Raw genomic sequence first — 26,083 nt, forward strand, 5'->3', positions numbered from 1 at the left:
TGGTGGGGAAAATGCAAGAGTCAGTTATCAAAGATGTGATAACAGCACATTTGGAAAGCGGTGAAATCGTCGGACAAAGTCAGCATGGATTTGTGAAAGGAAAATCTTGTGACGAATCTCATAGAACTTTTTGAGGATGTAACTATTAGAGTGGATAGGGGAGAACCAGTGGATGTGGTATATTTGGATTTTCAGAAGGCTTTTGACAAGGTCCCACACAGGAGATTAGTGTGCAAACTTAAAGCACACGGTATTGGGGGTAAGGTATTGATGTGGATAGAGAATTGGTTGGCAGACAGGAAGCAAAGAGTGGGAATAAACGGGACCTTTTCAGAGTGGCAGGCAGTGACTAGTGGGGTACCGCAAGGCTCAGTGCCAGGACCCCAGTTGTTTACGATGTATATTAATGGGTTAGACAAGGGAATTAAATGCAGCATCTCCAAGTTTGTGGATGACACGAAGCTGGGTGGCAGTGTTAGCTGTGAGGAGGACGCTAAGAGGATGGTGGCCGATTAGGAAAAGGGGAGGTGCAAGGAGACCTAGGTGTCATTGTACACCAGTCATTGGTTCAGCAGGCGGTGAAAAAGGCGAATGGTATGCTGGTATTCATAGCAAGAGGATTCGAGTACAGAAGCAGGGAGGTACTACTGTAGTTATACAAGGCCTTGGTGAGACCACATCTGGAGTATTGTGTGCAGTTTTGGTCCCCTAATCTGAGGAAAGACATTCTTGCTATAGAGGGAGTACAAAGAAGGTTCACCAGATTGATTCCTGGGATGGCAGGACTTTCATATGATGAAAGACTGGATCAACTAGGCTTATACTCTCTGGAATTTAGAAGATTGAGGGGGGATCTTATTGAAACGTATAAAATTCTAAAGGGATTGGACAGGGTAGATGCAGGAAGATTGTTCCCGATGTTGGGGGAAGTCCAGAACGAGGGGTCACACTTTGAGGATGAAGGGGAAGACTTTCAGGACCGAGATGAGGAACTTCTTCACACAGAGAGTGGTGAATGTGTGGAATTCTCTGCCACAGGAAACAGTTGAGGCCAGTTCATTGGCTATATTTAAGAGGGAGTTAGATATGACCCTTGTGGCTAAAGGGATCAAGGGGTATGGAGAGAAGGCAGGTACAGGGTTCTGAGTTGGATGATCAGCCATGATCATACTGAATGGCGGTGCAGGCTCGAAAGGACGAATGGCCTACTCCTGCACCTATTTTCTATGTTTTCCATGTTTCTAAATCACCATTATAAATGACTAAAATTTCCCCTTGATGGGTAGAACATCCAAAGCGCTGCCTGGGGCCCAGTTCTTCACCAAAGAGCTGCAGCACTTCTTGAGCTTCTCTAACTTCTGTCGTCGTTTCATTGAGAACTACAGCTGAATTGCCATCCCCTCAGCTCCTTTACCAAATTACCTACCTCACAGATAACCTTGTCTGAAGCTGCACCACCGCTCCCATTCTTTGCTATCCAAAACTTTCCAGACCTTTTGTGGTACAGATGGATGTTTCTGATGTGGGCACGGGACCATCCTCTCCCAGCACGGACCGGATGGGAAAACACACCCTTATGCCTTCTTGTCATGCAAGATGAACTCTACACAGCACCGTTAAGGAGTATGAGACAGGGGACTACTCACTGTTAGATGGGCCTTTGAGGAATGAGGAATGGAGACATAGGTTGATGGGAAACACTGAGTCATACCTGATCAGGAATGACCACCAGAAACTCATATCTATAAAACAAACCTGCCATCTCAAGCCATGTCAGGCTCGCTGGGCCCTCTTCTTTGAGCTATTCAACTTCACCATCTCCTTCCCACTTGGCTCTAGGAAATGTAGGGGGATGCCCTGTCATGACAGTTTGACCTGGCTGTAATGGAGATGGACACTCAGCCCATCATTCCATTCTTGCAGTTTCTCACCCCGATAGTCTGGGATCCAGATCTGCTAGGCCCTATGGCACGAGCCTGCTCTGGCTGACAGTCCTGGCTACCACATTTACTACCAGTGGTTGTGCTTTCAGAGGCACTCCAGTGGGCTCACTCTGTATTCTGCAGCCATCCAAGGATATGATGGACTCAGGATTTTCTGTGACTCTGGTTCAGATGGTCCAGCATCATCTGAGATGTATGTTAGTTCATCGCTGCCTGCCCTCAATGTTTCCAGACCAGTTTCTCTGATCAGTGGTCCTAGAGTTTCTTCAACCTTTACCAATCCCACCAGTAGTCCCATATCACCATGGGTTTCAACATGGCTTTGACACCTTCTGGTGGGGCCACTGTAATCATGACAGTGGTGGACTTATTATCCAAAGCAATCCAGTTCATAGCCCTCCCCAAATTTCTATCAGCTACTGAGACAGTGGACCTGACCTTTCAAAATGTGGTTTGCCTTCACAGCTTTCCTCCGGATATTGTGTTGGACTGGAGCCCACAATTTGTCTTCCATTTACAGCAAGCCTTCTTTTCCCTCCACCACATCTCAGTGAGTTTGTCCGCTGGCTATCATCAACAGACCAATCTGAAAGAGCCAAACATCAATGAGATAAGTTTCTGGGATGTTTTGCTGCCTCTAAGCCTTCCACATGGAAGAAATATCTGCTCTGGGCCAAACTGTTCCACAAACTACACACCTCCTCTGCCACAGGTACGTCACCCTTTCTTGGCTACCAACCCCTTTTGCTCCCTGCAAAGGAATCGATGGTGGTGATGCTGTCCACCAAGGCCCTTGTTTGCTGATGCCAGATTGCTTGGAAGAGAGTACGGAAGGACATCCTAACTGCCAACCGTGCCTACTGCTATCAAGCTAACTGCTATCAGGAGCCAGACTATTCTGGCCTGTGGACAGTGTCTGCCTGTCCACAAGAGATATGCCCCTGTGCACTAACTCCTGCAAGCTCTTGCCCCGATTCATTGGTCCCTTTAAGATTATCCATTGCGTCAATCCAGTCATTTTCCATCTTCATCTGCCCACATTTCTCAGGACCAATATCTACCTTCCATGTGTCCTGCCTCAAGCCTGTTGTCCATTGCCCCTGTGCACTAACTTTTGCAGGCTCTTGCCCTGGTTCATTGGTCTCTTTAAGATGATCCATTGCATCAACAGAGTCATTTTCCATCTTCATCTGCCACCATGACTCAGGACCAACATCTACAACCTTCCATGTGTTCTGCCTCAACCCTGGTTTCCATTGAGTGCTCAATCCACCTGAGCCTGCACCTTCAGCACCACAGATGGTGGACAGTGCTCCGGTTGATAGATTCATGGGGTTGTAGATGGGGTGTACAGTATCTGGCTGACTGAGAAGTGTAAACCCAAAAGAGAGGTCTTGGGTGCCATTCAGTTTCATGTTGGATTCATTGCTCACTGAGGAGTTCTACTGGGCCCATCTGGATTGTCCTAGGTTGTTGGGTACCAGCTGTGGGGGGTGTGGAGAGTGGGTCCTGTCAGGCCTGCACAGGCAGGCACCTCCCAGTCTCCACCCAGCCAACAGGAGTCATCTGCCACTCACTTTCAGTTCATCACCTGCAGCCTATTAAAACCCAATTCTCATCCACAGTCCTTTGTTCAAACATCCAACCAGCCAGTCTCAACCAGTTGCTTCCAACCTCTTGTTACCTTGTTGCCTTGCCATGTTACTGGTGAATTGCCCCTACTGCTCTGCTTTTGGGTCAAGCCTCCTCTGCATTTCCTGACATGAAGTGCAACATCTCACACTTCTACAATTCTGAACTCTGGGTGTTGGCCTAGTTTAAGAATGATAACAAACATTTGTGCAATTCAGATAATTGCACACTTTGCAATAGAATGCTTATATGATTCACCATATATTTTCTTGTGAAATAGCTCAGTACAACCCACTGGACACAACTGGGTTATATTTTCTAATGTAAGATGCAATAATTGTTTATAGAACAGAATTGTAAATGAAATATTCTGATATAATCTATAATTTAGAACAATGCAATATAAAAATGCAACCAACATGGTGGAGCTGATAGTTTTCTATTATCAAACAAGAAAAAATTTGCAGATGCTGGAAATCCAAATAACACACACAAAATGCTAGAGGAACTCAGCAGGCCAGGCAGCATCTATGAAAAAGAGTATAGTAAGGAAGTGGGGAGAAGGGAGGAAGAACTACAAGGTGCTAAGTGAAACCAGAAGCGGGGTGGAGAATCGGTGAAGTGAAGAGCTGGGAAGTTGATTGGTGAAAGAGACACAGGGATGGAGAAGGGGGAATCTGATAAGTGAGAACAGGAGACCATGGAAGAAAGAAAAGGGGGCGGAGCGCCAGAGGGAGGTGGATAGACAAGCAAGGAGTTAAGCTGAGAGAAGGAAATGGGGAATGGTAAAGGGGGTGCAGCATTACTGGAAGTTTTAGAAATCAATGTTCATGCCATCAGGTTGGAAGATACCCAGATTCAATATAAAGTGTTGTTCCTCCAACCTGAATTTTCTATTTCCTTATTTAGATTGTAGAAAGAACTGGCAATTGATAGCATCTATAGAAATCTTTGTAAAGGTTTGAACGTTTATCCTCGTGTACAACAGAACTGTATTAAATTAATTCCTTTCTGGTTATTCCGATTTTTGAGAACCCCAACCTCAGATGCCTCCTAAAGATCACTGCTCTGATTTTTAGATTGTGATTTACAAAACAGAAATATGATAAATTACTCTGATGTTACAGTAGTTTAAAATAATTCCGTTTGCCATCAAATTTCCCCATGTACACAGATTTTATGGTTGGTGGCTTCAGTTCACCAAAGAGCAGCTGTAGAAAAGCACAGTAAAATTGATAAACTCACCAACGACTAATGTCTTATTTTTGAAGCAGGTTTCTACAGACCAACAGCCAGGAAGGATCATAGAGTCAAGGTCTCACCAGTCTAAGATTGACTGAGCTTCATCAACAGTCAAGGACAACAACACTTAAGGGTTATCAGCAGCTATTTATCAGAAGACTAAGTAAATCAACAATGTTCATCAGCCTTCAACTCTCATTGTTATCGAAGTCTCACCGATTGTAACATTGGCTTAGTTAGGTTCATTGATTGTAATATTCATTATCAACTGAAGTTCAAAGACTTGGAATGTTCACCCTCAGCCAAGTCTCACTGACCTTAAATATTCTCCATTATATTCTCTGAAGGTTCAGTAAGCCGGAACATTCACCTTCAGCTGAAGTTTATTAGTCATAATATTCATCATGGGCCAAGGTTCATTGTCTATGATATTCATTGTCAGTTAAAGTTCACTGACCTGGAATATAAACTGTCAGAGAAGGTTCATCGACCCAGAAAATTCATAATCAGCCAAAGTTCTTCGACCTGGAATATTCACCTCACTAAATGGTTATGAACTTGGAATATTCACTGTCAACTAAAGTTCATCAATCTGGAATATTCACCATCAGCCAGGGTTCATTCACCGTAACTTTCATTGGAAATTATCAGCAACTACGGTTCATTGGAAGATAAACTTGGCAGCTAAGTTTCATCAAATACCTACAACACTCAATGCCCAATAGTGGACGGACAAGATTAATCAGCAGATAAAATTCACAGGGATATAAAATACTTTGTTAATGCTTATCTCTGTGAAGGATAACCAAAAGCTGCCTCAAATACACTTGCAGTAGCTAATGCGTACTGGTTCTACGATTCATTGGCAGATAAGGTTCTTTAGTGTAAAGATCTGACCGCTGATGTGCACTGGAAGCTACAGATCATTGGTTCTGTTGGCCTTTCATATTTGGTTTATAATCCATTCGAAGTATAAACAATTTCCCATTGTTCTGCAGAGTGACCCCATTTTAAATTTGTAACTACTTCTAAGCATGATATGTTTTCTCTGCAGTACTTGCTTTCTCTGTTACCTTGCTAACAATATGTTTTTGTACACATGTGACATCTTTCTAAATGTTGTTTTCATTGTGGTTGAAGCTATTAAATAACGATGAAGAAATGGCTAATTAGGATGCAAGAGCCAGTCATCCATGATGAAGCTCTAACAATAGGGATGTATTTCATGAGGAGAATCAAATAATGTGTAAAGTCCTCTCATTCACCTATCCAGTGATCTTGAATGATAACATTTCTACTTACTGGAAATCACAGTTTTTATGAAGTTGCTTTTCTTACGTTTTAAGTCTTCCTATTTTTCAGTCAAAACCAATTCTGTGCAGTTTGTGGAGCAGAACTGTAAGTGATACATCACAGAACTACAAATTTGTAAAGGCATACTGTAGACCATAAAACAGAGCTCTGAATGTTATATCTCAGTTCAATCAAATATTCAATCGTCTATCCCCATGTAAAGTATGCAACAAAATTTGAATGAAATATATAAAACAAAGCTATTGTTAACAACACTCCCATTTTACAGTGATATATATGAGTGCAATATACCACTGTAAACCATACAGCAGAGCAATGAATGAAATATTTCATTGTAATTTATGCAGGAGAACCATGTTTAATGTATTCCAGTGTATCCACATAACTAATTGATACTGCTTAGCTTGAACTTTGTGACAGGAATGTACATAAGATATCCCAATAACACCATAAAAATGTTTTGATTGATGCATCTGTAGTATATTGTAAGAGACCTTGATGGTATATCCAATGCAATACTATACAAAGAGAAAGAATAACATATTGTAATATAATCTACTAAACCATCCAGTCTTATGCCAGCGTGTCTAGAAAAGGTTTCAACAATATATCCCTAGGTTATCCATTAAATCAAACTATAAGGGATAAACAGAATAAGATCGCTGTTACAAAGCTATGAGGATGTTCCCTAATGTATTGTTTTTAACAAATTCTGAAAGAGATTTCCAAATAATAATAGTTAACTGAGCTATGGGTGATCTTTCCAGTATACACATTATAACACAACCATGAATCTCTGAGTTGGAAGTTGCCTTCTAAACCACATACCATCCTGTCTTGGAAATATATCACCAGTTCTTCATGGTCTCTGGGTCAAAAACCTGGAACTTCCTCCCTAACAGCGTTGTGAGTTTACCTGCACCTCAAGGACTGCAGCAGTTCAAGCAGCTCACCAGCATCTTGTCAAGAGCATCTAGGAATAAGCAACTGGATGCTGGCTCAGCCTGCGAAGGTCATATCTCATTAATGGATTAAAATAATGTGATACTGTATATCAAAATGTATTCTGAATATAAGAACTGCATGACATATTGCAGTGAAATATTGTGATGTCATCAATGAAGTACTGCTATGAGCTACACTCCTGGGAAAACTACTAATAGGATTTTCAATAAAGACTATATCTCAAAGGGTAATGCAAAGAACATAGAGGTTTACAAGAAATGTGATATAATGCCATACTGTGTGACATATCGTTGTTGATATTGTTGAGTGCTGACGAGTTGCCATCAACTCATGGCAACCCTATGGATAGTATAGTGACATATCATAGTGTGACCTATATGACAAAACTTTGAGGGATACTCCTAAAGTAATCTATAGACATGAACTGTGATTGATATATTTCAGTATAGTCTATTTCATATTAAAATTGTGTCACATGTCTCAATCTTCAGAACAAGATTGAGACCGATGTACTTCACCTTTTATTATTTAATGTATTTATTGTAATCCATGTATTCTAATATAAGCCATATGATAATACTGTGAAGGATATGTCTCTGTGCATCCTAAATGCCAAGTGACTTTGTTATAGAACAGATTTGTATGTGATATGATCCAGTGTGGTTCATGTATGTATTTGTATGTACCAGCTGTTTTGAACATTCAGGGAACATTGAAGTCCCAGATATGTTGGCTGTAATTCATTGTCTTAGGCCTCTGTGTGGCCTCTGAGGACCTATTGGTTTGAATAGAGACCAAGAAGAAGATATGAAGCTGTTACTTGTTTTTGAATTATTTTTGTTTTCCATAAGGTTTTGAATTGTTTGAATGTATTTAAGCACATTTGTGATGTTTGTTAAAAAGGTGTCATTTTAAAATAGAATTGTAATTGTTTTTTTGCTTTCAAATATCAGTTTTTTAATATTTAACCAAGGGATGTGGCTACAAACGGTTTATTACCAGTGTTTACCAGCTGTTAGAGAAGCTGCTTTGACAACTCCGTGTTGGATGTTGCTGGTACAAAAGGCCTTGTTATTTCAGACCTGGATTAGTCAGTTAAGGTGGCACCTTGGTTGGCATTGACAAGTTGGGCCAAAGGGTCTGCTTCTGTGTGGTTTCTCTCTATTTTTAAAATTTACATTGCTAGTTTTGCATTAAAAATGTGTAAATGTTTTGTTTATCTCAACAGTGATCAGCATTGTTGTAACAGTCTTGCGTGTAATGTTTTGAAATGTCATCCATGGAATCCAGCTAGGAATGGCATCCTCTAAAGGACTTATTTCAGAAGACAATCATTGGTGGATATCATTGAGATGTACAACAAAACAGAATGCAATGACATTGTGAGTGAGAAGTGTATTTTAATTGAACTTATTGTGACAAATCATGATGAAATGTTTAAAAGTGTTGTGCATGCAATATAGCTTAATGTTATCTCTGTATGAGTACTACAGTGTAATGTATAGAACAGCGGTGGTATATTAATGAGTAATGCATCTTGACAGAGTGAATGATGCAATTCTGTTCTATATATCTCAATGATATCTGAATGCTGTAGCTCAGTGTAAGATATGAGATATACCTCTGTTAAAATATATAGTAGTTTGTTGAATTATATATTCCAGGATAGTTTATGTAATAATTAGTATGCAAAGGATACTCGAATATGAATGCTATAATGGAACAGTATCTAATATATGACTAAAGGACAGAAATTTCAGGGATTGCAGTAAGGTGTATAACTGAACTGTTTGAGAATAATACTGGTAGAACATGTTGAACATTATTTTGCTTTACTCTGTAATTAAGTGCACAAAAAGAACTACTAATGACATATCTAGATGTCAGCTATATAATTGGACTGTGTTTAATATAGTGTAATATGTCACAAAATGGAGCCATTTTTCCTGGTATAATTTATGTAAAAAAGTTAATTAGAATATATACCAATACAGTATATTATGAACAGCAAAACTGAATGTCTAGTATACACTATATATATCAGGGAAATGATGGTCCTATATAGTTTAAATGATAGTTATTTATTGATGTAATCTATATAAATGAGCTGAGACATATTCAGGTGTAAACATGTATCCGGTGTAAGCTTTCTTATAGGACTTTCAGAGACTGCCCAATTGTAACTTGCATTACATGTTTGAAAAACACCCTTCTGTTCTTCATAGAAACATTGTAAGTGATACATACCCATGTGATCTATATAATAGATCCCTGAGTAATAACTGTCAGTGCAACATGACAGAACTGGAAGTGGTATATTCTAATTTTATTTTTATCATTAATCAATTCTGAAATTCTGGTGTAATCTGGTAAAATTATACACCACAATTCTGTATAATAAAACTTGGTTTACAGGATATATCCAAAATATTTGCCATACATAACTCACCTGCATATGAGTCATCTACCTGGTCTCTTTCACAACTTATTAAGGGGTCTTGTTCAGTAAATGATGATGGGTTGTAAAGAAGTAACCATCTAGTAATTAGTAGAGAAGCTGAACTGAAAGCATACAGGATTCAGAATGAAATGCTGGGATCTTCCAACACATTATATCTGCCTTCTGTATACCTGCTTATGGGAGCGTTGGGCAATTGACTTCTTCTGTCTGTGACCACCTCCATCTGTGGGGTGATGGTGTGGTGAGTTCCTCCAACTGTTAAGTCTTGATCAGTCGAGTGCTGGTCAGGTGAGCAAACAGATGTGTCATTTTGAATGCCATCCTCCAGATGTTGGACATTGAGCAGATGAGCTTGCAGCTGTACTTGTTGATCCATTGAGTCCCTCCAGCTGTGAGGCAAAACACTGGAGATCTCCTTCAGCTGTCATGCCACTTCTTTACTGTGGGATGTACTCTTGCTGTGTTGTTGGAGCAGTGGTGAGCTGACCTGGTTAGTTAAAGTAGCATGCATTGTTGTGTAGGTTAATTCTTCCTTCTGGGCAGAGTTAATTTATTGGGTTTCTCCAAGTATATCTTGTTAGGCTGTTAAGTCCCTCCATTTGTGCTGTGTTGATCTTACTTTGTTCTGCTCTACGTTGTTGAGATTAAGAGTTTGGTATGGTGATGTACCATGTTGAATGTATGGGAGAGGTCACTGGTGCACACCTCCAGCTGTGTGTTGCATTGGTGAGCCTTTCCGTCATTGGCATGTTGGGTCAGCTGAGTGCATTGTGTCTGTGAGTTCCTTATGTTGAGCATCAGTGGGGTTGAGCTGCTCTATTTGCCGGCGGGGGGGGGGGGGCGGGGCGGGGCGGATGGTGACACTGTGTATTGCTCTGCTGCTGATATCTTTTTCCTGTGGGGTAACGAAGTTGTACAACACAGAAACAGATTTTTCAGCCCAACTCATCCCTGCTGACTTTTTTCAATATACACTAATCCCTTCTACACACATTACGTCCATATCCTGATATGTCTTGCCTTATGCAAGTACCTATTAAGCACAGTAATTCTGTCTGACCTTATCACCTCCTCTAGCAATGAGATCCACATATCAGCTACTCTCTGTGTGGAAAAACCTTTCCCCTCAAGGTCCCTTGATAACTCCTTCTTCTCACCTCAAAATATGCCTTCTTGTTTTGATCCCTCTCTCTCCAGCACAATTATATCCCTTCTATAGTGTGGCTACAGGAATTGCACACTACAGAGCTGGACACTTCAGAAATGCACACATCAGAACTGTAGTCCAACTGCACACTCCAAGTGCAATACTCCATGTCGATTAATCTGTGTTTTGTAAAGTTGCACCATAAAGGAGCTATTGACATGAGGATTTACAGACATTCTGTGGTATCCTATCATTTATTGTACACTACCTGACTTACACTTTCACTTGTCAAGATTAAACTCCAACTGCCAATTCTCTGGCCAACTTCCAATCTGATCTATATCTTGCTATAGTCTTAGCCAACCTTCCTCAGTCTCCTCAATGCCAACAATTGGGCACAGATTTCCTATCAGAGAAGTATCCTTCCACAACTACCCTCTGCCTCTTGTTGCGAATCCAATGAGACAGCTTGCCTTGGATGTCATATGCCTCACCCTTCTGTACTAGCCTATTATAAGACCATAAGAAATAGGAGCAGAGTCACCTCCATCATTTCATCATGGCTGATCTCAGATCCCACTCAACCCGATACACCATATCTTTTGATGCCCTGACCGATCAAGAAACGATCAACTTCTGCCTTAAATATACCCATGGCTCCACCACAATCTGTGTCAGAGCATTCCACAGATTCACCAATTCTTGGCTAAAAAATTCCTCGTTAACTCTGTTCTAAAAGGTCACCCCTCTTTTTTGAGGCTGTAACTTCCAGTTCTGGATACCTCTACCACAGGCAACATCCTCTCCACATCCATCTAATCTTGTCCTTTCAACATTCGGTAGGTTTCAATGAGATCCCTTTGCATTCTTCTCAATTTCAGTGAGTAGAAACCCAAAGCTGTACTCATTGAACTCCCGTTCACCGAATGTGTAAATCCCTTCATTCCCAGAATCATCATCATGAATCTCCTCTGGACGTTTTCCAATGACAACACATCTTTTCTGAGATAAGGGGCCAAAAACTGTTGCCAATACTCCAAGTGTGGACTGACAAATGCCTTATAAAGCCTCAACATGATCTCTTTCCTTTATATTCTATTCTTGAAATAAGTGCAAACGTTGCATTTGCCTTTTTTACCAAAGACTTAACCTGTCAATTAACCTCTGGAAGTCTTGCACAAGTACTCATATGTCCCTCTGCATCTCTGATGTTTGACCTTTCTCACCATTTAGATAATAGTCCACGTATTGCTCCTTTTACCAAAATGCATTTCCCAACATTGTATTCCATCTGCCACTTTTTTGCCCATTCTTACAATTTGTCTAAGTCCTGCTGCCATCACATTGCTTCCTCAGCACTACCTACTTCTCCACCTATCTTTGTATCATCTGCAAACCTTTCCACAAAGCCATCAATTCCATTATCCAAATCACTGACAAACAATGTGAAAAGTATCTGTCCCAATACTGACTCCTGAGGAACACCACTAGTCTCTGGCAACCGAACTGAAAAGGCCCTTTGAAGGACCTTGTTAAGGCTCATATAGACAATATCTACCTCCATGTCTTCATCAATTATCCTTAGTTAGCTCAAAAACTCAAATTAGTGATGTATGATTTGTCCTGCATCAAGCTACGCTAACTGTACATAATCCACAACTGGAGAAGTGCACCAGTCAAAGCGTGCAGGAGAAATTCACAATGCCAACAGATTAAAGTTAAAAGAAGGGCAGTCCCATAAACCACAAATCGGGGACTTCGTTTCTCCAATGTTCCGCCACTGCAGGAACTTTCCAGCCTAAAACCTGCAGCTAAAGGAATTCACCATCACAACAACCCATAACTGAAGGAACTTAACACAACAAATTCATGAATTTTTGTCAATGTGATCTATTCCTTCAGCTTCCGGGTTATTGGGATTGTGAATTTCTCCAATGGTATTTTGGGCTGGTATATTCCTCCAGCTGTAGGTATTAGGTTGATGTGTTCCTCCAGCTTTGTGTGTTGAGTTGGTGTGTTCCTACAGCTGTGCCCACCTGGGCTGTTGAACTCCTTTGGCTGAGGTGGTGTGTTTATGAGTTCCTACAGCCTGGAGTCTTCCTCTAGATGCACTCCTCTCATTGTGGGTGAGCAGGGCAATGGAGTTGTGCTGTGGAATTCCTTAAGGTGTTTTGCATTGATTCTGTGGTGCGATCGGCATTGAATACTTTCACCTTCAGAATCTTGAATAGGATTGTTCCTCCGATGGTTTGGTAACGGACTGGTGATTCCTTCCAGCAGGTGTATGTTTGATTAGTGGGATCCAGCTGTAAAGGTTTGGAGGTTTACCCATTGACTATAATGTGTTTAAATGGGGGTTTTCAAATTCTGAAATGGCAGCTTGGTGTGTTCCTTTTGCTAGCTGATGGGTGGTGAATGTGGGTGGAGTGTAAAGTTATTCAGTCGCTGACCTTGAAGTCTTGGGATGGTGAGAAATTGTGCTCTAAGTTCTCCAACTGTGTGTTCCTTGGTTGGCAAGTTTCCCAGTTCTGCATTCCGGTGCTGAAGAATTTTCCAATTGTGCATCCTAGGTTGGTGAGTTCTCCAACTATGTTTTTTTGGATTGGTGAATTCTCTAGCTGTGTGTTTCTGGGTTGGTGACTTCTCCAGTTGTACGTCCCTGGGCTGGTGAGTTCTCCAGTTGAGTTCCTGAGTTGGTGAGTTCTCCAGCTGAGTTTCCTGGGTACTGAATTCCGCAATTGTGAGTTCCTGGGTTGGTGAATTCTCCAGCTGTGTGTTCCGCCATTGGAGAGTTCCTTGGCTGGTAAGATCTCTAGTGGTGTGTTCCAGCATTGGTGAGTTCTCCGGTTGTGTGTTCCCCAGTTTGTGAGTTCTGAGGTTTTGTGTTCCTTGGTGGTTGAGTTCTCCAGGTGTGTGTTCCCAGGTTGGTGAATTCCCCACCTCTATGTTCCCAAGTTATTGATTTCTCTATTTGTGCGTTCCTGGGTTGGTGAGTTCTTCAGTTGTGTTTTCTTGGTTTTAAGAGTTCTCCGGTTGTGTGTTCCTGGGTTACTGAGTTCCCCAGTTGTGAGTTCCTGGGTAGCTGAGTCTCCAGTTGTGTGTTCCGTGTTAGTGAGATCCCCAATTGTGAGTTCCTGGGTCAGTGGGTTTTCCAGTTGTCAGTTCCAGAATTGTCAAGATCTCCAGATGTGTATTCTCTAGTTGTGTGTTCCGCAATCGATGAATTCTCCATTTGTCTGTTCCTGGGTTGTTGGGTTTTTCATTTGGGTGTGTCTGGGATGGTGAGTTCTCCATCTTTCTGCTACTGAGTTATAACTTTCTCCACTTGTGTTTTACTGTGTTTGTAAAAGTTCCCCATTTGTATTCTCTGAATTTGTGAGCTCTCCAGTTGTGTGTTCCTGAATTGTTGAGTTCCATTGTTCTCTGTTCCTGAGCTGGTGAGTTTTCCTGTTGGGTGATCCTGATGAACATTGAGCTCTATAACAACCTACTGATGCTCTCCACTAAAATCGAGGCGAGAAGATTGCAACTAGAGGGGCACTGTCTACGCCATCCTGAGCTACCAGCCAGCCTAGTCATCATATGGGAGCCCAAGCATGGGAAGATGAACCCTGGGCGCCATCCCAAGACTATGATCAACACGCTCCTAGAAGACAGTGGCACGGCTAATGTAGATGAACTGAACACACTGATGAGGGAGAGGGAGAAGCAGAGAGTCCGTCATCATGCCCGACGCCAGCCCCCTAGGCCTGAGTCAATGTAGTAGTAGTAGTAGATCCTGACTTGGTGAGTTCTTCAGTTTCACAGATGCTAAATTCCCCAGTTATGTTTTCTTGGGTTGGTAAGTTCTCCAGTTGTGTATTCCCGAGTTGTTAAATTCTCCTGCTGTGTTTTCCTGGGTTGGTGAGTTCCTCTTTTGAGCAATCCAGAGTTGGTGAGTTCTCCAATTGCATGTTCCTTGGCTGGTGAGTTCTCAAGTTGTGTGTTCCACAGTTAGAGAGTTCTCCAGCTGTGTGTTCCTGGCCTGATGAGATTTCCATGTATGTTCCCCAGTTGGTGAGTTCTCCAGTTGTGTATTCCTGAGTTACTGAAAGCCTAGTTGTGAGTTCCTGGGTCGGTAAGTTCTGAGTTGTGAGTTCCTGAGTTGGTGAGTTCTCCAGTTATGTATTCCTGGGCTGGTCAGTTCTCCAGTTGTGTTTTCCTATTCTGTTGAGTTCTCCAGCTGAGTTCCCGATCTGATGAGTTTTGAAGTTGTGTGTCCCACAGATGGTGAATTCTCCAGTTGGGTATCTGAAGTTGGTGAGTCTCCAGGTGTGAATTCCTGGGCTGGTGAGTTCTCGAGTTGTGTGTTCCACAGTTGATGAATCCTCCTGTTGAGATTTCCTGAGTTTGTGAGTTCTCTAGTTGTGTGTTCCTGGGTTACGGAGATCCCCTGTTGTGAGTTCCAGAGTTGGTGAGTTCTGTAGTTGTGTTTCTGGGGAACACACAACTCACCAATAGTTGTGTATTTCCCATTTGGGGAGTTCTGCAGGTGTGTGTTCCTGGGTTGATGTGTTCTCCAATTTTGTGCTCCTGGATTGGTGAATTCTCCAGTTTTGTGTTTCCGAGTTGTTGAGTTCTCTGATTGTGTGCTCCTGTGGTAGCAGGTTCTCTAGTTGTGTGTTACCCAGCTGGTGAGTTCTCCAGTTTTGGGTTCCTCAGTTGGTGTGTTCCTGAATTGATGAATTCTCCTGATTTGTGTTCCTGAGCTGATGAATTCTTCAGTTGTCTGTTCCTGAATTGGAGAGTTCTCTGTTGTGTGCTGCTCAGTAGCTGAGTTCTCCAATTGTGTTTTTTTGAGCTAGTGCATTCTCCATTAGTGCATTCCCCATTTGGTGATTTCTCCAGTTGTGCGTTCAGATGTTGTTGAGTTCTCCAGTTGTGTTAGCTGGGTTGGTAGGTTCTCCATTAGTCTGTTCACCAGTTGGTGAGTTCTCCAGTTGTGTGTCCCTGAGCTGTTGAGTTCTGCATTTGTGTGCTCCTGGGTTGCTGAATTCTCTAGTTGTGTGTTCCATAGATGGTGAATTCCACAGTTGTGTGTTCCTGGGTTGGTGAGTTCTCCAGTTTTGTGCTCCTGGGTTGTTGAGTTCTCCAGTTGTGTGTTCCACAGATGGTGAATTCCACAGTTGTGTGTTCCTGGGCTAATGAGTTCTTTAGTTTTGTGTTCCCCATTTGGTGAGTTCTCCATTTGTGTTCTTCTGAGTTGTTGAGTTCTCCATTTGTGTGCTCCTGGGTTGTTGACTTCTCCAGTTGTGTGTTCCACAGATGGTGAATTCCACGGTTGTGTGTTCCTGGGTTGGTGAGTTCTCCAGTTTTGTGCTCCTGGGTTGTTGAGTTCTCCAGTTGTGCATTCCACGGATGGTGAATTCCACAGTTGTGTGTTCCTGGGTTCGTGAGTTCTCCATTTGTGTGCTCCTGGGTTGTTGAGTTCTCCAGTTTTGTGCTCCTGGGTTGTTGAGTTCTCCAGTTGTGTGTTCCACAGATGGTGAATTCCACAGTTGTGTGTTCCTGGGCTGGTGAGTTCTTCAGTTTTGTGTTCACCTTTTGGTGAGTTCTCCGGTTTTGTGTCCTGAGTTGGTGAGTTCCCCACTTTTGTGCTCCCTAGTATGTGAGTTATGCAGTTTTTTGTTCCCCTGTTGGTGAGTTTGCTAAATGTGCGTTCCTGGAATGGTGAGTTCTCTAGTTTTGCGTTCCTGGGTTGGCGAGCTCTCCTGTTTGGTGTTTCTGAGTTATTGAGTTCCCCTCTAGTGAGTTCCTTGGTTGGTCAGTTTCCCAGTTGCGTGTTCCTGGGTTGTTGAGTTCTCCAACTATGTGTTCCTGGGTTGTTGAGTTCTTCAGTTTTGTGTTCCACAGATTGTGATTTCCACAGTTGTGTGTTCATGGGTTGGTGAGCTTTCTACTTGTGATTTCCAGGGTTGTTTAGTTTTCCAGTTGTGTCTTCCTGGGTTGGTGAGTTCTCCAGTTTTGGGTACCTGACTTATAACACTCTTCAGTTCTGTGTTCCTCTGTTGGTGAGTTTTCCTGTTGTGTGTTCCCAGTTGGTGACTTCCCTAGTTATGTGCTCCTTGGTTGTGAGTTCTCCAGTTTTGTACTTCTGAGTTGTTGAGTTCTTCAGTCAGCCTATTCGTGGGCTGGTGAGTTCTCCAGTTGTGTGTTTCTGTGTTGGCAAGTTCTCCAGTTTTATGTTCCCTTGTTGGTGAATTCTCCAGTTTTGTGTCACCTGGGATGGTGAGTTCTTCCATTTTGTGTTTCCAGGTTACTGAGTTGCCCTCTAGTGAATTCCTTGGTTAGTCAGTGCCCTAGTTGTGTGTTCTTGGGTGGGTGAGTTCTCCAGTTTTGTGTTCCTGGGTTGTTGACTCATCCCTGTTTGTTCCCCTGTTGATGAGTTCTCTAATTCTGGGTTCCTGGGCTGATGAGATCTCCAGTTGTGTTTCCCTGTGTTGGTGAGTTCTCCAGTTTTGTGCTCCTGGGTTGATAATTTCCCCAGTTGTGTGTTCATTGGTAAGTGAGTTCTCTCGTGTGTTTCAGAGTTGGATAGTTCTCCAGTTGTGTGTTCCTGGGTTTCCAGTTTGGTGTTCCCCAGTTGGGGAGTTTTCCATTTCTGTTTTTGTGACTTGGTGAGTTCTCCAGTTGTCTATTCATGGGTTGATGAATTCACCGTATGTGTTCCTGAGTTGATACGTTCTCCAGTTTTGTATTCCCCAGTTTGTGTGTTCCCCAGCTGGTGAGTGCTCCAGTTTATGTTATCCAGTTGGTGTGTTTTCCATGTGTGTGATCCTGGTTTGGTGAGTTCACCAGTTATGTGTTTCTGGGTTACTGAGTTCCCCAGTTGTAAGTATCTTCATTGGTAAGTTCCCAGTTGTATGTTCCTAGTCTGGTGAGTTCTCCAGTTGTTGAGTTTTCTGGTTGTATGTTCCTGGGCTGGTGAGTTCTCAGGTTGTGTGTTCCCCAGTTTGTGGGTTCTCAGGTTGTGAGTTCCTGCATTGGTGAGTTCCCCTGTTATGTATTCCTGAGTTGAAGAGCGCTCCAGCTGTGACATGTTGGGCAGGTGTGGAGTAGTCATGCCGTGTATTGGGGTTGCCACCTGCTCTTTCTGGAGGGTTTCCACTGTTGCATTGTTGAGGAGAAGCTGTTTGATTGCTGTGTTTCCCCAGCTGTAATTTGTTGGGCCATTGATTTCTTGCAGTCAGATGCTGGGCTGGTGAATTTCTCCAGCCATTTGTTTCCAGCTAAGCCATGACCTCCACCTGTTATGTAGTCTTGAATTCATCATTTGCATCTGCTGATGGGGATACTGAGGTCATTACTCCATCTAACTGTACTGATTTTCACCTTTTATGCAGTGCTTGGCTGGTAGTTCTTCCTTCTGCAAGGATTTCAGCTAATGACTTGTTGTCAGTTGGGTGCTGGGCTGGTTAATTCCTCAAACAATGGGATGCCGGTTACTTCTCCCACCAAATGCAGGACATTAGGTTGGTGGCCTCCAATTGTGCTCTGATGGATATATGAATTCCTTTATTGTTTTGTGTTGGACTGACGAATTCCTGAGCTGTGTATTTTTGGGCTCTTGAGTTTGTCCAGCTGTTGACTGGTGGCAGTTGAGTATTGCAGCTATATACTGTTGAAACTCTGAGCTCTGCAGCTGGAGAGGTGTTCAATTAGTGGGTTTCTCCAACAGTGCTTCATAAACGTGTGGATTCCTCCTGCTGGGCATGTTATTTGAATTTCTCCAGCTGTGAGATGTTGGACCATTGAATTTCTCCAGTTGTAGCATACCAGTCTCATTGAGCTGTGCCATCCAATAACTGCTCCTTCACACTGATCCTATGGTATTCTCAACTTACTCCCATCAGATCTTCCCAAATCCTGCACCTTGTCGACACATAGAACATACACCCTGGTACAGGCCCTTCTGCCCATAACATTGTACCAACCTTTTAACCTCCACAATCAATCTAGCACTTTCCTCCGACTTAGCCCATAACCCTCCTTACACACCAAGGTCAATTTACAGCAGCCAGTTATCCTACAAACTTGTACATCTTTGGGTGTGGAAGGAAACTGGAACACCTGGATCACAGAGAGGGCAAGCAACCTCCAAATGAACAGTACCTGAGGTTGAGATTGAACCTGGATCTCTGGAACTTTGAGACAGCACTCTGCCATTATATCACTGTATAATAAGTTTGCAATGGTTAAGTGTTGTACAGTGAGTTCCACCAGTTCGGTGTTAGCAGTGATGAGTTGTTGAATTTGTGGGGCACTCCTGCTGTGTGTGTCCTGGCTTGTCAATTTCCCCATGTGTGCAGTGGAGTTCCTCCAGATATGGGGTTTTGGACATCTTTGTGTTGAAGTTCTGATAAGCACTTCCTGCTATGTTGGCATGTCCTTTCAGGATGTTGTTGTGCTGGACAGTTTCTTCAGCTGTGGACTGCTGGACTGATGTGGTCTTCGAGCTGAGAGGTGTTGTTTGGTGTATCACTCCAGCTATGGAGTATGAGGACTGCTTATTCCACCTTGCTGTGGTGTGCCGGGCTGTGGAAATGCTTCAGGTTTGGTGTGACGTGCTGCTGAGCACCTCTAGGTGTATAATGGACTGGAGAAATACTCCTGCTGTGAGCTGTTATGTTGGTGGCTTTATTCAATCATCTATCTGCGAAATGCTTGGCCATTTAGTTGATCCAACTGTTGATGGTAGGCTGGTGAATTACTGCTGCTTTGGTACAGCCTGGTGTTCATTGTGCTCTGTGGTGTTGGGCTGGTGCCTTTCTCTATCTGTAGGGAGTTGGGCTGGTGAGCAACTTCAGCTCTCAGTGTTGAGCTACAGTTACATCTTTTGCTTGTATATTCTTCCACTGTTGTGCTGTGTTAGACTGTTTACCTCTGCTAGATATAGGTTACTTCTTCCTGCTGTAACTTATGCTGGCTTTCCTGTGACTGTTAGAGTTTGGGTGGTGTGTTTTTCCAGCTCTGGGTGTTGGGTTTGTAGGTTGTTGGATTGGTGTCTTCCTCCAGCTGTGTTTGTTGGGTTGGTATCTTCTTCCAGATGTCTCCATTTGTGCTTATCAATTCCAAGAGATGTGTGATGTTAGGCTTTTTAAGTCCCACCAGCTGTGTGCTGCCAGGATGATGTCTTCTTCCAACTGTAGGCTTGTGACTCTCGACTGTTGTAGGGAGTGGATCTGTGAGTTCATCCAAACCCGTGATATAGGGTTACTTTGTTTCTTCAGTTTTGCAGTGCTGAGCTGGCCGTGATTGTGGGATGGAGAGTTCCACCAGCTGTATTGTTTTATACTGATGTATCCTTCAAAATATGAGTTCATAGGATTAAGCATTCTTATAGATGGATTCCAGTGGTTCCAGCAATGTCTTCTCATCTTCCCATAATTTTCAATTTCATTTGTTATGATGATGTTCAAGGATGTGACTTCTTGCCAGGTTAAACAAAGCATGATAGTATCACATTTTGAGGTGTCTAATAACCCTAAATAGTGACTGGCAACATTGACCATTAATAAATGTTTTCCTTTGTACCTCATTTGTCCGAATGATCCTAGAAAGAAATTTCACTGTGGTTTTTATCTTGTATTAAGAGAATCCACATTTCAGTTCTGAATACAAGTTTCTTTTCAGTAGTTCAAATAAGTTGAAATTCAACTATGCAATTAAATTACACACAGAAAAAGAGATTGACATGTACAGGGCAAAGCATCATGTCCACACGGTTCCATGAAATAAATCGCAATTCTGACAAGTTGTGCTTCAAACCTTGCATTGAGGTCATACCAACAGCCATACTTCAAGCTAAGTATCTCTTATATTATGTGTCAATATTTGTAACGAATTTACATGGATACTGGACTTCCTTCAGAAAATATTATGTTGCCTCCAGGCAAATCTCTCATTACTTTAGAGAATGTACAATCTGGGGCTATGATATCTGTCACTTGAAGTGAGAGCTCGATTAAAATGTGATCTGTATTGCTATCTGGAAAGCTTTCTTTTAAAGCTTTTTTCTAAATGCAATATATCTCAATGTAATATAGAATTTTTCTGAAATTTCTTTAACAACTGTGAATAAACAGTGTGATTGCCATAATGAAGCTGTGAACAATATTTTCTAGTGTAACCTATATAATGGAACCGTAAATGGAAATTGCTGATACAATCCAGGTAACAGAAGTGTGTCAGGAGACCTCCAATAGTTTTCTAGGTCTCCTGTATGCAGGGATAGTGTGATTAACTTTTAGATAACTTATAAATGAAATTAAACATTGTGTTGCACCGAATTTGTAAGAGTGCTGACCCCTGTACTGTCTCCTTATCTATTTGTTTAAAAATAAGTCAGTTAGCATGTGTAGTACCAGGGTACAGCGCATTTGGTATGTGTGCATGGACACTGGCAAGGACATTGTTACTGTATGTAGGTATGCTTGCAAAGTGGGTCTGTTGGTATACAGGCACAGTGATGCAGTGACTCACAAGTACTCAAAATCAGTGAGTCTGCTGGTGTGCCTGTTTACTGATGCATCATGTCCCATTATGAACAGATACTCTGATGCAGAATATCTGGTGTATGGTACACTGAGATACAGGCTCATTTGCTGCAAATGGAACTGAAACAGTGAGCCTTTCGATATAAATGTACATGTTTTGGTAAATCACTCATCTGCATTTTCATAAAGAGTCTATTTCTATATAAACTCTGACTCAGTCAGTATGATGATCCATGTATGTATCATGTTATGCATAAGCACTCATACTGTGATCTTAATGGGACATGTGAACTCACATAATAAGCCTGTTGTTTTTTTACATGCATTGACATCGTAAAGCTACTGTGGTGCAAATACACTAACACAGTGTTCATGTCCACTGGTACAGCACAATGGATTGGATACACATTCACTGACTCGGTTGATTTATGTCTGATAGTGATTGTGTACACTGACCCCATGTATCTGCTTGTGTACATGTACACTGATGAAATGATTCAGGTCCCATAGGGACTCCAGTGGAACACAGGTACATGGGACAGGAACACCAATACTAATGTAACATAGATGCACAAATATGATAATTATGCCTAAGTACACTGAAATTGAGTCTGATGGTATTCACGTATGTTGACAGTGTGGGACTGCTGTTTACTGTTCACGTATATTGTGACTCTGATTTCAAACAGGTATACTGACACAGAGAGTAGGGTAGCACATGGGAAGACTACAGATGGTTCTGATATTGTACATGTGCATCAACACACTGAGTCTCTTGGTGTACACGTGTACTGGTGTAGTGAAACTGTTGGCATACAGGTAAACTAACACTGTGAGTATAATTGTATCAAGGTACATTGAGAAAGGCTGAAAGGGAGTAGCAAGGCCTGGGGTCCTCACTGAAAATCTGGAAAGAGAAGAACATACAGGAGAAAGAAGTCTGTGGAGGGTAAAGGGAAGTGCAGGAGAGATGTTCTAGTAAGGTCGGAACATCATAGCAGAACCTTGCTGCAAAGTGTTGTAACTGAGTTAACTTCCGTACTGAACCTTTGTTCATCTATTTGTATGACAGTGGTTGGAACGAATAGAACCAGAATGAATGGGAGTACGTTGTAATGTAGATTTGTTGTTAAACATGGACACTGTCAGTGTGTCTGTTTACATATAGATACACTGATACTTAAAGTATATTAGCAAACAGTATGTTGAGACATTAAGTCAATTGGTGCACAAGATACTGAGACGGTGCATCTTTAGGGATAAACAAACATGAAGACTGATTCTGTTGATAATTGTCCTAGTCATTCTATTGTTGTACACATACACTGACTCACATATACAAGATGTCTGTTATTGTGCAGGTGCATTCATATTGTGATCTTGATGTATACAGACAATTAGCCTGTGTGACACTGACATGCACAAATGTCATAAATCTATTGCAACACCTGCTACACTGCTCGCCTGGATGAGATACATCCTGGGATGTATCTCAGCATCTCCAGTGAATTTGGTAGTGTTTTTGTACACTGTCACTGAGGCCTGGTGTACAGGTACATCAAATCTTTATGACTAATGCAATGAGCCTGAAGGTCTGCAGATGCACTGACGCTGTGTGCAGCCAGCATATGGCTAGATACATTTAGAAGATACATGCGCCTGTGTGTGTGTGTGTGTGTGTGAGAGAGAGAGAGAGAGAGAGAGAGAGAGAGGGAGAGAGAGAGAGAGAGAGAGAGAGAGTGACAGTGAGTGTGTGTACGAGAGAGAGAATGAATGTGTGTTTTGCAAGTCTCTTTTCATCCCGAGGCAATTGTTATAACAGTAAATAAAGGGCAGCAGTTAGCGCTGTTGCCTCAGAGATCCTGTAAACCAGATGATTCTTATCCCAGGTTACCTGCCCTGCAGCTACACTTGTTTTCCCTGAGTGCTCCTGTTTCTTTCCACATCCCAGTGAGGTAATTGTTAATGTAAATTGACCCTATTATTTAAGGTAAAAGGTCACAGGAAATAAATTGGGGATGGAATTGAAAGAAGTCAGTATAGACGTGAGTGTGATGTCATAGGTACAGATACGGGGCCAGATGTGCAAGGGCAGTGTGTCAGTTACCATGCCTGAGATTTGACACTGTGTCTAATGTTATTGTTGTGTGCTTTTACAGTATCAGTACAGTTATTCATTAATCTAATGAGCCTGTTGGTATGGCTGTGCTTTCTTTGATTAAAGGTGGAATTATTGGGCATTGATACAGTGTGTAGGCTGATATACCAAGTAATGTTGTTGGTAAAGTTCGACAATTATGCAAGGCATGTCCTGGTCAGCTTGTGCAATGTATTCAGAATAAAGTTTGCTGGTATAGTGGTGAACATTTCCAGTAATTTTGTTGGGTCAGTTGTACTGCTGAGTGTAGCAATACTATTTATTGCTACAGTAAATCTGCAGTGATGAAGCATTAATGCATTAATACATAACTGGGAAATCGTAGCATCAGGCAGAGAGTGGAGGCAAGGAGAGAAGTAATGAGATGAGAGTTCTTTAATGAGGTAAATCATAACAAAGAGAAAATTTTTCAGCAAATTCATGGTAAATTGTTGTTTCTGCCAAACACTGCTCACTGCTGTTAAATGTGCCTCTGATACAAACCTTGTGGGAGACTGAGCTTTGAGTGCTCTGTGGTGTAGCTGCTGGGGCCACTACCTCACAGTTCCGGAGATCTGGATTCTACCCTGACCTTCAGTGCTGTCTGTGTAGAGTTTGCCAATTCTCTCTCTGAATGAGTGATTTCCCCCCATCCATTACCACCCATGTGCTCTGGTTTCCTCCCACCTCTAAAGACAGACACGTTAGTTAAATGAAATGGCTGTTGTTGATGAGTGGTAGAATTTGTGGGGGAGTTCATGGGAATATGGCAGAGAATAAAATGGTTCAGTGTAGGATTAGTGATGGTCAACATGGATTTATTGGGTAATAACATTGTTTCCAAGCTGTATCTCTCTATGACTCAATGAAATACATTTTCTGTTTATTCTTATCATGCCCTTTATAACAAGCTACTACATTAGACATTTATGGATTGTACTATTAAAATTTCATTTACCAAGAAGTCCGTCCTTCTCACTTCCATTTGGGCTTTAGTTATATGCAACAGTACAGAGTGCAGCAGAGTTACTGTACATTTTGTAGCCAGTTCAAGACTCTCCTACCCTGAGAATGTTTGATGGGATGGTTTACAGAGATGTGATGAATGTACAACACAAATACCGAGAATATACAACAATCAGTCTGCCTCTCGATGCAGGTATTTCATGCAGCCAGACTCGAGAATAACTGGTAATACAACCCAGAGAGGGCTTCACACTAGCTTCATCACCAAGTGACTGATTATCCCACCCACCTCTCTGTCCATATCAGAAGGTGGATGACTTCAGTGTACAGTGGTATCGATAGCCAGGATGTTAAAGTGGGTGGTTGTGTCAATGTGATGTTTACTCTCAATCCTTAATGATTCTCTCTTCTTACTTTCCAAGCCCAGCTCCTCGTGGAAACAGACACATTTGGTAGCCAGGTGAGGATCAAGGGCAAGGAGACCGAACATTACCTATGCATGAACAAGAAAGGGAAGCTGGTGGGTAAGGTAAGCAAGTCCTGGGTGGCCAGAAGTGTCATATTCCCTCACTATAAATCCCACTCTACCAGCTCTTTGAGTTAAGTGCAGACCTGTTCACTAGGCTGAATAAAGAAAGGCCTTAGCAGCTGCAGCCTGCATTCACTGATCCGCAGCCACTTGGGTCTGGTTAGGTTTCATGTCTGTCCCATAGCCAGCTTTAAGAATCTGTAGATGGGTCCATAAAGCATTCAACTTTACCTCTCTCTGTTACTTGTCTCAACAATGACTGCTGACAGTACCCTGGTAAATAGTCACCAAATTGTGGAGTTAGTTCGCGCAGGAACAGATCCTTCAGCTAAATGGTCAATGCCGACCAAAATGCCTGTCTAAGCTAGTCCCACTAGCCTGTATGGCTCATTGACCTTGCTCATGTACCTGCCTCACCACTTTCTTTGGCAGATCTTTCCAAATACGGACCACCATCAGCATAAAGTTATCCCACAGGTTCCTTTTAAATATTTCCCCTTTTACCCTAAACCTTAAGACTCTAATTTTTCATTTCCTTTCCCTGGGAAAAAGACTGTGTGTCTTTTTCTGTCTACCTCTCTTGACTTTATACAGAGTTTGTCCATGAACTGAGGAAGAAATTGGTGATGTTTGACAGTGTACAGGGAAGAAGACTGTTGGTGTTAGACAATATAATAGAGAGTAGAGTGGAATTGTTCGAGAGTGTACTGGAGAGTAAAATGGTGATGTTTGACAGTGTACTGGGGAGTAGAGAGGTCCTGGGGAATGGAGTGGTGGTGTTTGTCAGTGCACTGGGGTGCAGAGTGGTAGTGTTTGACAGTGTACTGGGGAAAAGAGTGTGGTGTTTGGCACTGTACAGGGGAGTAGACTGGTGGTGTTTGACAATGAACTGGGGAGAAGAGGGGTAATGTTTGAAAGTGAACAAGGGAAGAGAGTGGTGGTGTTTGACACTGAACTGCGGAGTAGTGTGGTGGTGTTTGATATTGTAGTGGGGAGTGGAGTGAATATGTTTTATAGTGTATGGGTGAGGTGTGTGGTGATGTCTGACCATGCACTCAGGTGTATATTGGCGATGTGACAGTGTACTGGGGAGTTTAGTGGTGGTATTTGACAGAGTGCTGGGGAGTAGAGTGGTATTGTTGGAAAGTGTATTGGGGACAAGAGTAGTCGTATTTGACAGTGAAATAGAGAGAAGAATTGTTCTATTTGAC

At 42.2% G+C, this 26,083-nt stretch overlaps 1 protein-coding gene across 1 annotated transcript in view; it reads left to right on the forward strand.

The window, feature by feature from the left end:
* Positions 1-26,083, forward strand: part of LOC134348979 (fibroblast growth factor 18-like) — a 268,321-nt gene that overhangs the window by 103,783 nt on the left and 138,455 nt on the right. The window contains exon 4 of the mRNA XM_063052796.1: positions 24,766-24,872. Coding sequence (XP_062908866.1) covers positions 24,766-24,872 — 107 coding nt within the window. The remainder of the gene's footprint in view (positions 1-24,765; positions 24,873-26,083) is intronic.

The sequence above is a fragment of the Mobula hypostoma genome, chromosome 7 (assembly GCF_963921235.1).
Source record: "Mobula hypostoma chromosome 7, sMobHyp1.1, whole genome shotgun sequence".
NCBI classification, from domain to species: Eukaryota; Metazoa; Chordata; class Chondrichthyes; order Myliobatiformes; family Myliobatidae; genus Mobula; species Mobula hypostoma.